Raw genomic sequence first — 10,645 nt, 5'->3', positions numbered from 1 at the left:
CTCTGAGTCCTTGGAGAGGGGCAGCATACAAATCCGATAGATAGATAGATAGATAGATAGATAGATAGATAGATAGATAGATAGATAGATAGATAGATTGATTTAACAAAAAATTGTTTAAAGAACTTTAAAGTTATCCCAGTGAAGAATTAGCAGCTAATTTAGCATGAGGGAAAAGTGAAACAAATGCAAGTTTAAACACAAGTCTAAAATGGAGGCTGATATTTACAAAGCATTTTGAGAAGGAACATGAAAAAAAAACCAGTTGTTTCAAAAGACCATTAGCTTTAAAGTATTCACTGTAGCATGATCTAAACATTCAAAGGCATTGGTAAAGTCAATGAAGCATGGATAAACCTCTGTCTTATGTTGGCTATCGGATCTCATGTCCTTTTTTGGAAACCTATATAGTCATTTAGTATTTTTCTCTCCATTGTTCTTTGTAAAATCTTCAATAAGTTGCTTATATAATGATTTATAAATTGTTAATAAATTATCTGTCCTCTTGTACCTTTTTCCTTCTATACAAATAAGCAGACCATTTCCTCCCTAATATCTAGGCCATGCTGTTTTGTTCCATAGCTACCTCTTGGGACAGAACTGTTAATACTTTAGCTACCTCTTCTCATACAGCTTCAAACAATTTGGTAGTGCTTTCTGCTTGACAGCTGGTCTATTGCTTTTCATACCTCACTTTTAGTAGTCATTTCTGAATATGTCCTCTCTGTACAAACGTTTCCATCATTCTACAATCCTGCCTTAAAAGTACTTTATCTTTTTCTGCAGTTAAATGGTACTTATTTCCAACTAACTATTTTTTATTTTTAGTCCCTAATTTAACCTGGAATAATGGTTTGTGTAAAATTTTATTGCATCTTTTGCTTTACTTATTTATAAATGCATGGTGCTTCTTTTACAGTTTTAGTATTGGTGTTTTTAATATTTTAAATTGTTTTGCAGTCCACCAAGGGAAACTGGCCACTGGGTTGATAAAAAATATTTTTCATCTGGTTTGATAGGTGCATGCTCTGCGAAGTGTGGAAATGTAGAGAATAACAATAGCTTTTATTCCTTTGCTTAAATTAAAGCAGTTATAACATGGGATGCATATGGAAGGGAAGTGTTCATTATGTGTCTGTCAACTGAAGCAGTTATACACAGGACTATCTAAAAATGGAATTCCTCTCTTGCTTTGTAGTACATGTGAAACTTGAAATCCTTGCTTCCCTTTTATCAAGTTCATATTTCACAGCAGGTTTTCTTTCATGACCCTGTTGCTCTGAAGTTACTGGTATTATGCAGTGGCACCTCTACCTAAGAATGCCTTTAATTACGAAGTTTTCTAGATAAGAACCGGGTGTTCAAGATTTTCTTGCCTCTTCTCAAGAACCGTTTTCCACTTACAAACCCGAGCCTCTGAAACTATAACCGGAAAAGGCAGGGAGAAGCCTCCTTGGGGCCCCTCTAGAAATCTCCTGGAGGAAACAGGGCCGGAAAAGGTGGGGAGAAGCCTCTGTGGGGTCTCTCTAGGAATCTCCTGGGAGGAAACAGGGCCGGAAAAGGCAGGGAGAAGCCTCCGTGGGGTTTCTCTAGGAATCTCCTAGGAGGAAACAGGGCCAGAAAAGGCAGGGAGAAGCCTCCATGGGGCCTCTCTAGGAATCTCCTGGAGGAAACAGGGCCTCCACCCTCTCTGTGGTTTCCCCAATCACACACATTATTTGCTTTTACATTGATTCCTATGGCAAAAATTGCTTCTTGTTACAAACGGACCATATCTGCTTCATACCATCAGATAACCATAATGATTCTCAAGATGAATTCCATTCCTTTGGCATTCCCATGCAGTTTCTTGTCAAAACTTAAAAAGTGGCTTTTGTTGCCTGTGGGAGGGTTTTCTCCCCCCACTCCTCCACTTTATATCATTGGGATTTTCTGGAATGATCCTTAATTCAACTATTACCCAGAATGTTTACCTTTTTAAAATTGTGCTCATCCAGACAAGGAGCACAACCAGGAACATCGGTACTACCTTTATTATAAGGAACCATTAAATGGAATCTTGACAGACTGAAAATATTTCTCCCATCCCTTCTTTTTAGTTTCCAAAAAACTAAAGGGATCCCTTTTGAAATGTTTCCCATGATTTTCCCATACCTGTGGACTTTGTTCCCTTTGTTGTCCTGGCTGTAGGTTGTGTGTGTGTGTGTGTTCAAAAGTCATACCAAGGTCTCCCACATATCATCTCAAGTTGGCTACATGCCGATACCTTCGGAAAAGTTTGCCTTCAAGTGTTCCTTAATCTTCTTTGTTTAAGCTTAGATTCCTCGGGGGGGGGGGGGGCGGAGATGTCCTATATCACATTCACTCAAGCCAAAGAAAAAAGAACTGACCAGAAGGGGTTGGTGTATTTCCTTTCTCCCTGGGCACCAAGACCCTCATGTTAGCTTGGTTTTGCTGTTCATTTAAAACAAACAACTGGAATTGAGGCAGCCAGATGAGGCTGACATCTGCTTCATCAACTCTTGCCAAGTCATTGCTGTTCCATAGCTAGCATGGATGAGAGAGACTACTGATGCCAAGTTCTCTTGGAACGCCATAATGCATTCTTCAACCCATCCCTCCCCCCTCCCTCCCTGTCTCTCCCTCTTCCACTGGTTTTGTGCCTTTCCTCCAATATACTAAGAAGCACATCTGAGGTGGATCTGAAACTGCTTGAAAAAGTACAAAGAACTTCTCAAAGAGCTGGCCCTATTTAGTGAGGGGGGAAAAAAAGCCTAAGATGTGATCTAACAGTCCTGATGAGGAGTTCATGCCACAAAAGAAAACAATTTCTGCCAAAGAGGTAGTACAATAGTCCCACACCTATCGCTGGTGTTACGTTCCAGACCCAGCCGCGATAGGTGAAATCCACGATGGGGAATTTATCGACTGATAGTACTTATTTAAGTATTTATATTGTAATTGTTTGGTAAGTTTTCATTGTTTTAAGTGTTTATAAACCCTTCCCACACAGTATTTATTTTAGATACAGTATTTAAATACAGTATTTACAATTTTAGATATATTTTTTTGAAAAACCTGCCGATCGAGTTCAGCGGGCTGTTTAAATCTGCCGATCGACTTCCTCAGAAACCCGCGAACCAGCGAATGATTTTTCTCATTAATATTTCTTGAAAACCCACGATGAAGTGAAGCCGCAGTAGGTGAAGCGCGGTATAGCGAGGGACTACTGTACCTGTAAGCATTGAAGGATAAATTAGGTTCAGATGAAGGGCTTAAAATTGTAAGACAGCAGAATTCTGGGAACATGTCCCTTAAACAATTGTTGAAGCACATTATCTCTGCACAAATTCAAAAGAACTATTGTATATCCAGCACTTTTATACATATACACACACAAACCCAGAGGTCAAAAACACAGAACGCTGCTTCATGATAGTAAGACCAATGACCCAAATAGCTCAGTGATGCTCCTCAGACAGACCTAGGTACTCCCGTCCTTACTTGTAGAAGCCACAGCAGAACAGGTTCACCTGGTTGAGCCTTGAAGAACAGAAACTTAATTCTTGGACAGGTTGGGAGGACATACAGACTATAGGAGAAAGAGGAAATCTTCAACAGAAGAAGATGTCCTATAGAAGTGACTGAAAAATTCCAACGGAAGCAATTCTTTCAAGATTTTGCCTTTTTTAGTGGAGGGGAATTTAATTGAAGTGTGGAATGCCAGTGAAACTACAGATTACTGGGAAAAATATTGTACAGTAGAGAATTAGACACTCACATGTACCCCATGGCTAACTTATAGCTAAATTAATTTAATAACCATATATCTTTCCCATGACAAAATTTTCAGCATGCTATTTTTCTTATAAATTATTTTTTAAAATAAATTCTATGTCATTACTTTTAATAAGAACCCTAAATGCATCTGTAATATGGCGTCTGTAATATGGCAAATGATTTAGCTTTACTAGATAAGTGGTCAAAGCAATGGAAACTGCAGTTTATTGTTTCCATATGTGGGCAAAAGGAATCCTCAATCTGAGTATTGTATTGGCAGTTCTGTGCTAGGAAAAACTTCAGAAGACAAGGATTTAGGGGTAGTGATTTCTGACAGTGGGTGAACAGTGCAGTCAGGCAGTAGAGAAACTAGTAGAATGCTTGGCTGCATAGCTAGAGATATAACAAGCAGGAAGAGGGAGATTGTGATCCTGCTGTATAGAGCGCTGGTGAAACCACATTTGGAATACTGTGTTCAGTTCTGGAGACCTCACTTGCAAAAAGATATTGATAAAATTGAACGGGTCCAAAGATGGGCTACAAAAATGGTGGAAGGTCTTAAGCATAAAACTTACAGGAAAGACTTAATGAACTCAATCTGTATAGTCTGGAGGACAGAAGGGAAAGGGGGGACATGATTGAAATATTGAAATATGTTAAAGGAAAGTGAACACAAGAACAAGGGGGCACAATCTGAGGTTACTTGGGGGAAAGATTAGAAGTAACGTGAGAAAATATTATTTTACTGAAAGAGTAGTAGATGCTTGGAACAAACTTCTAGCAAACATGGTTGGTAAATCCACAATAACTGAATTTAAACATGTCTGGGATAAACATATATCCATCCTAAGATAAAATACAGGAAAATAGTATAAGGGCAGACTAGATGGACCATGAGGTCTATTTCTGCCATCAATATTCTATGCTTCAATGTTTCTAGATGTTTAAAGGCATTATTTCTGCTTCAAGTGCTAAAGATTCGTCTTAATTTTTGATGGTTGAAAAAAGTTGCGTAACGTGAACTTTAATTTTGTACATAAAATAATTGTTTGAAGTTCTCAATGTCTCCTGGAAACCATAATCTAATGTAGGTATTTTACTAATTGTTTTGTTAGCGGATCCCTATAAGGAAGAGCATAGAAATCAACTAGCACTGATATGTTCTTGGCATCAAATAAAATCCCAATTTTATTCGATGCCAAGAACATATTTGCAAACTAAGATTGAAAGTTGATCCTGCAGCATGGGGACTTGTGGACTTTTATCTGTTTGGAAAATTATAAGTTGATAGAATCTTTTCTGCCAGCTGGATTTGGATGATGAACCAAATTGCATCTCCAGTCTTAAATGATGGGTCCCTAGGAGAAGAGACTTTGAACTTTCCAAAACCATATCATATTATTCTAGATATGCAAAAGTTTGAGTGCAACCCAGCTTCAAGTAAATTCCACTTTTTACTTCCCCAGTCCACTGAAATCTGGCATCAAAAGCACAAACTCATTTAATTAGTATCAAAATTAAAGCTAGGCTGCAATGTAGGCAGTTCTGAGAATCTGAAAGTGGAAGTTTATATATCTCAAGGATGTCCATCTGGGAAAAGTTTTCCTAATATTTGTGCATGGTAAAAGCCATTATCAGATTACTGTATTTTTCGGAGTATAAGATGCACCAGAGTATAAGACACACCTTACTTTTGGGGGAGGAAAATAGGGAAAAGTATCTGCTTACTAGGTATTCACCTGGCTAGTGTCCTTAGTCTGGTCAGCTTCAGCACATTATTTTATCCCCTGGTTAGGGCTTTTAAAAAACTTTATTTGGAGAGAGCAACAACGAAAGAGTTTGCAATCTGGTAAGAGCTGGGAATATTGTTAGCACCTGGTTAGGGCTGAAAAGAAACTTACTCAGAGCAAATTAGAGCAATGAAAACCCCCCTGCAAAGACCTACGGCTTGGAAAACATTCTTCGCAGAGAGTAACAACGAAAGAGCTTGCAAGCTGGTAAGAGCTGGGAACATCATTAGCACCGGGTTAGGGCTAGAAAGAAACTTACTCAGAACAAGTTAGAGTAATGAAAAAAACCCTGCAAAGACTTAGGGCTTGGAAAGCATTCTTTGCAGAGAGAAACAATGAAAGAGCCTGCAAGTTAAGAGCTGGGAAGATCATTAGCAGCTAGTTAGGGCTGGGGGGAAAAAAGCTACATTCAGAGTATAAACTGCACCCTAATTATCAGCCTCTTTTAGGGAGGAAAAAGGTGCATCGTATACTCCAAAAAATACGGTATTACAGAATTTACAGAATAATAGGGTTGGAAGGAACTTTGGAGGTCTTCAAAGCAGAATCTCTCTTCCTTCTAGAGCAGGGCTATAAAACTCTCAGCTCATGGGCTGGATATGTCATGCGCTGGCCACACCCACACCCATTTTAGTGAAGGGGGAAAAGTCCCAATACATCATGTGACACCCCCGTGACGACATGAGTTTGACACCCCATTTTAGAGGAAGCAAATATACTATACATATCCAGAATTCATCCAAATTTCTAATTATCTCAAAACTATGAGTGCTTATCACCCCATCTCTGGTTTTTGCAAAGTGGCATAATGGGTTGAATGAAAAACAATCTCTCTAATGTTGCATATTGACAACAGTACTAATGAATTAATGCTCTGACATTTTCTTTAGTGCATGCTCTCTCACTTCAGTTCGGGGGGGGACTTGTGAGAAATGTCTATATTTTCCCCAAAATGAAGGAATACCGCCATGGTTTCTATTCCTTGCAAACGGAAAGCTGGAAATGACTGTCAGAATCTGACTGAAGAAACAACGTGTGGAATTATTTCAGATTGCTTTAATTGTCAGTTGTAAAAAGTATGTAGTGAATGGTAGCAATTTTGTAGAAAGGTATATACTAGTCATACCAAAACTCATTCCAAAGATTATTTTCCCATTTCATTTATTAAAATATCTCCATTTAAACTAAAGTTGAGCCGCCCCGAGTCTGCGGAGAGGGGGGGCATACAAATTAATTAATTAATTAAATAAAGAAAGAAAGAAAGAAAGAAAGAAAGAAAGAAAGAAAGAAAGAAAGAAAGAAAGAAAGAAAGAAAGTTATGGTGATGAATGCTTTAGTTTTCATTTAACGGAAATATGTGAAGAAACTTTAGCTGAGGGTGATTTTTTTATTATTAGAAATAAGAAAGTACTAATACTAATACTCTCCACATTTTACCTTAAATCTCTTTGCAAGACCTCTGCAAGGCCTGTAATTTTCCTATAGTAAATTAAAACTATCACAGAATCATCTTTTTCCTATTGTCTTTAGATTCTTTGTGCAAAGAATTATAGATATACAATACTCAGATTTCTACAATTGTATCTAGCCACCTGCAAAAATTGAGGCTCAGGAATATTTATTAGATTTATAATTTGAAGGAATCTACTCAAATTAACTAATCCCTGATTTTTGTCTGCTATAAAGTGGCATGTCTCCCCTTCTTCGGTGAGTAGATGACATCCAGGGAGCTTCTAACAACTATGCATTTGAATTTGGGTTGCCCATTCCTAAATTAATTCTCTACCCATCATGCTATACTTGCTGAAATTCACATTAACCCTAGGTTTAGAGCCAAACATGTGCTCCGTTAAACTGTTAAATATTTTCTCTTCCTTATCGAGTTCAAAGTTCTGTTATTCATAGAAACATAGAAGTCTGACGGCAGAAAAAGACCTCATGGTCCATCTAGTCTGCCCTTATACTATTTCCTGTGTTTTATCTTAGGATGGATATATGTTTATCCCAGGCATGTTTAAATTCAGTTACTGTGGATTTACCAAACACGTCTGCTGGAAGTTTGTTCCAAGGATCTACTACTCTTTCAGTGAAATAATATTTCCTCACGTTGCTTTTGATCTTTCCCCCAGCTAACTTCAGATTGTGTCCCCTTGTTCTTGTGTTCACTTTCCTATTAAAAACACTTCCCTCCTGAACCTTATTTAACATATTTAAATGTTTTGATTATGTCCCCCCTTTTCCTTCTGTCCTCCAGACTATACAGATTGAGTTCATTAAGTCTTTCCTGATACGTTTTATGCTCAAGACCTTCCACCATTCTTGTAGTCCGTCTTTGGACCCGTTCAATTTTATCCATATCTTTTTGTAGGTGAGGTCTCCAGAACTGAACACAGTATTCCAAATGTGGTCTCACCAGCGCTCTATATAAGGGGATCACAATCTCCCTCTTCCTGCTTGTTATACCTCTAGCTATGCAGCCAAGCATCCTACTTGCTTTCCCTACCACCTGACTGCACTGTTCTCCCCGTTTTGAGACTGTCAGAAATCACTACCCCTAAATCCTTCTCTTCTGAAGGTTTTGCTAACACAGAACTGCCAATGCAATAGTCAGATTGAGGATTCCTTTTCCCCAAGTGCATTATTTTACATTTGGAGACATTAAACTGCAGTTTCCATTGCTTTGACCATTTATCTAGTAAAGCTAAATCATTTACCATATTACAGACCCCTCCAGGAATATCAACCCTATTGCACACTTTAGAGTTATTCATATGACTTCTTGTAAACAATTCCTAATAAGATTCTTTCCTTCTCTTTCCTTTGTCTTTGGCAGGTGTTGACAGAGAATAGTTATGGGGTCATCACAACTGAAATCTGCGAGGCTCCAGAGTTCTACTATGCTGAAGACTATCATCAGCAGTACCTAAGCAAGCACCCTAATGGTTACTGCGGACTTAGAGGCACAGGGGTTTCCTGTCCTATTGGTATTAAAGGATGATCCTTACTCACAAGGCAATCATTCCCTAAACCACATATCAAACTTAAAGAAATGTGTTTTGCATTTTTACAGCAGACTTCAGTATAGCTTTCACAAATATGAAATCAGTGGCATTTATTCTCAGGGAAAGACATAGTATCAAGTAATACACAAATAATTGTGCAATCTTCCTTGGACTATATAATTTGAGTTTAGATAGGAAAAAAACACATCTTTAAATGGAAATAAATTCATTGCACTTAAAACATCTGCGTAATGGAGGATGATTTTCTGCTTAAGCATAGTACTTTTTCCTTTTCAGAAGACCTCCTAAACCTGTGAAGGATCATTCTTAAAAATATAGGACAGTCCATGGTGGTGTTTATTAGAGACATGCAATATCTGAAGCCAGAAAGGCCATAATGGTTTTTCTATGGCATGCTGAGACTCCAGTTTTGCAATACCTATTGGTGCAGTGTTTAAAAGATTTGTGTTTTTTAAAAAACAAATGAATGCATAAATTATTGCAAGGGTTAAGATTAAGTAAATCTTATTTCTTAAGCGCTCTCCCAACCCCTACAACGAGAGGGAACAGTTTTAATTTTTTGGCTCTGTTCATTGACAAGACTTGCAAAAGTGGTCATGGTAGATTACACATGGCATATAGGCTGCAATTTTGCACACTTACAATCTTGCTGAATATGTATGCATCAGAATCCCATTAGTGCCATGTGGGTAAGATTTGGTGGGATTTTGTATCATATAAGCTAACATAACTTTTTACATTAATACTATAAGCTGAAGAGTTAAGGCAAATATATACATGTCAAGTTTAAATAACAAAAAAGGATATTAGCAAAATTATTGGGGAGAATGTTTCCTGGGAATGAATTGAAAACCTTTCCCATTTCTTTACTTTAAATATTCAATCTTACAATTCACTTTAAAAATTAGAACCAGAGTTATAATATTAACAAGTAGCTATTAGCCTGAATGCGAGTTCCAGGTATATAGACGAAGAAATGAGAGACATCATAATCTCCGGAACGTTTAATTTTTTAAAAATATACTAAGCTTTCATCAGCCCTTGCTGACATCATCAGAGTGTAAAATCCCCATTGAGATGATTGCTTTTATGTAATGCCGATCAATTTAGTCATTGCAGGTGTAATAGGCCCACACACATTCTTGCATTGCACGGAAACCAGACCAACTGCTGAGGAAGATAATAATGCGCTCCAAATAAAACACAACCGAAAGAGGAGACTTCCTCAATAATCTACTATATTCACTGCAGCAATTGTGCAAGTCATTACGTAGTAGAAACAACTAAATGACTAAGAACTAGGGTGCATGAACATAAGCTAGCGGTGCAAAGAACAGCACTTCCAGATTTAGATGCACATGAAGGAACATGGTCATGAGTTCAACTTCCAGGGGACCAAAGTTGTTGCCTATGATGAAATGAAAGGAGGACGCCTCTTGAAAGAAGCTTGGTTCGCTAACAACAACTCGATCAATAGATATATTAACATACCACTGGCATACCAGGCACCAGAAAGGACTTAAGGGGGACCAATCACTACGGTTGAATGGGGGCAAATTCCACCCTTTAGGCATACAGATTGGCATAGTTGAGTGCAGGACAGCATGGTAGAACAGCTGCAGTAAACGAGAGATGGTGGTGGTGAAGAACGCAAACCTATCATGGGCAAAACAGATGACTTTAGAGGAGGCAATGTGTGTGCCTGAAAGGAAGATCTCCGAGACCGCCTTCTGCTGCACGAATCCCAGTGACCGATTAGGTCCCACAGAGTGGGCCTTCTCCGGGTCCCGTCAACTAAACAATGCCGGTTGGCGGGCCCCAGGGGAAGAGCCTTCTCTGTGGCGGCCCCGACTCTCTGGAATCAGCTCCCCCCAGAGATTAGAACTGCCCCTACCCTCCTTGCCTTTCGTAAACTCCTCAAAACCCACCTTTGTCATCAGGCATGGGGGAATTGAAACATCTCCACCGGGCCTATACAATTTATGTATGGTATGTTTGTATGTATGTTTGCTTAATAATGGGTTTTTAAAAAATATTTTAAATTGTAAATTA

General features: G+C 38.4%; 1 protein-coding gene across 1 annotated transcript in view; it reads left to right on the top strand.

The window, feature by feature from the left end:
- MSRA (methionine sulfoxide reductase A) overlaps window positions 1-8,813 on the top strand; it is a 154,951-nt gene extending 146,138 nt beyond the window's left edge. Inside the window, exon 4 of the mRNA XM_070734850.1 lies at window positions 8,404-8,813. Within this exon, the coding sequence (XP_070590951.1) occupies window positions 8,404-8,568 (165 nt within the window). The 3' untranslated portion in view covers window positions 8,569-8,813. The remainder of the gene's footprint in view (window positions 1-8,403) is intronic.
- The last annotated feature ends 1,832 nt before the right edge of the window (window positions 8,814-10,645 follow it).

Source organism: Erythrolamprus reginae, chromosome 1 (assembly GCF_031021105.1).
Source record: "Erythrolamprus reginae isolate rEryReg1 chromosome 1, rEryReg1.hap1, whole genome shotgun sequence".
NCBI classification, from domain to species: domain Eukaryota; kingdom Metazoa; phylum Chordata; class Lepidosauria; order Squamata; family Dipsadidae; genus Erythrolamprus; species Erythrolamprus reginae.
Note: the sequence above shows the minus strand (reverse complement) of the source record. Positions and strands in the feature narration are given on the sequence as shown.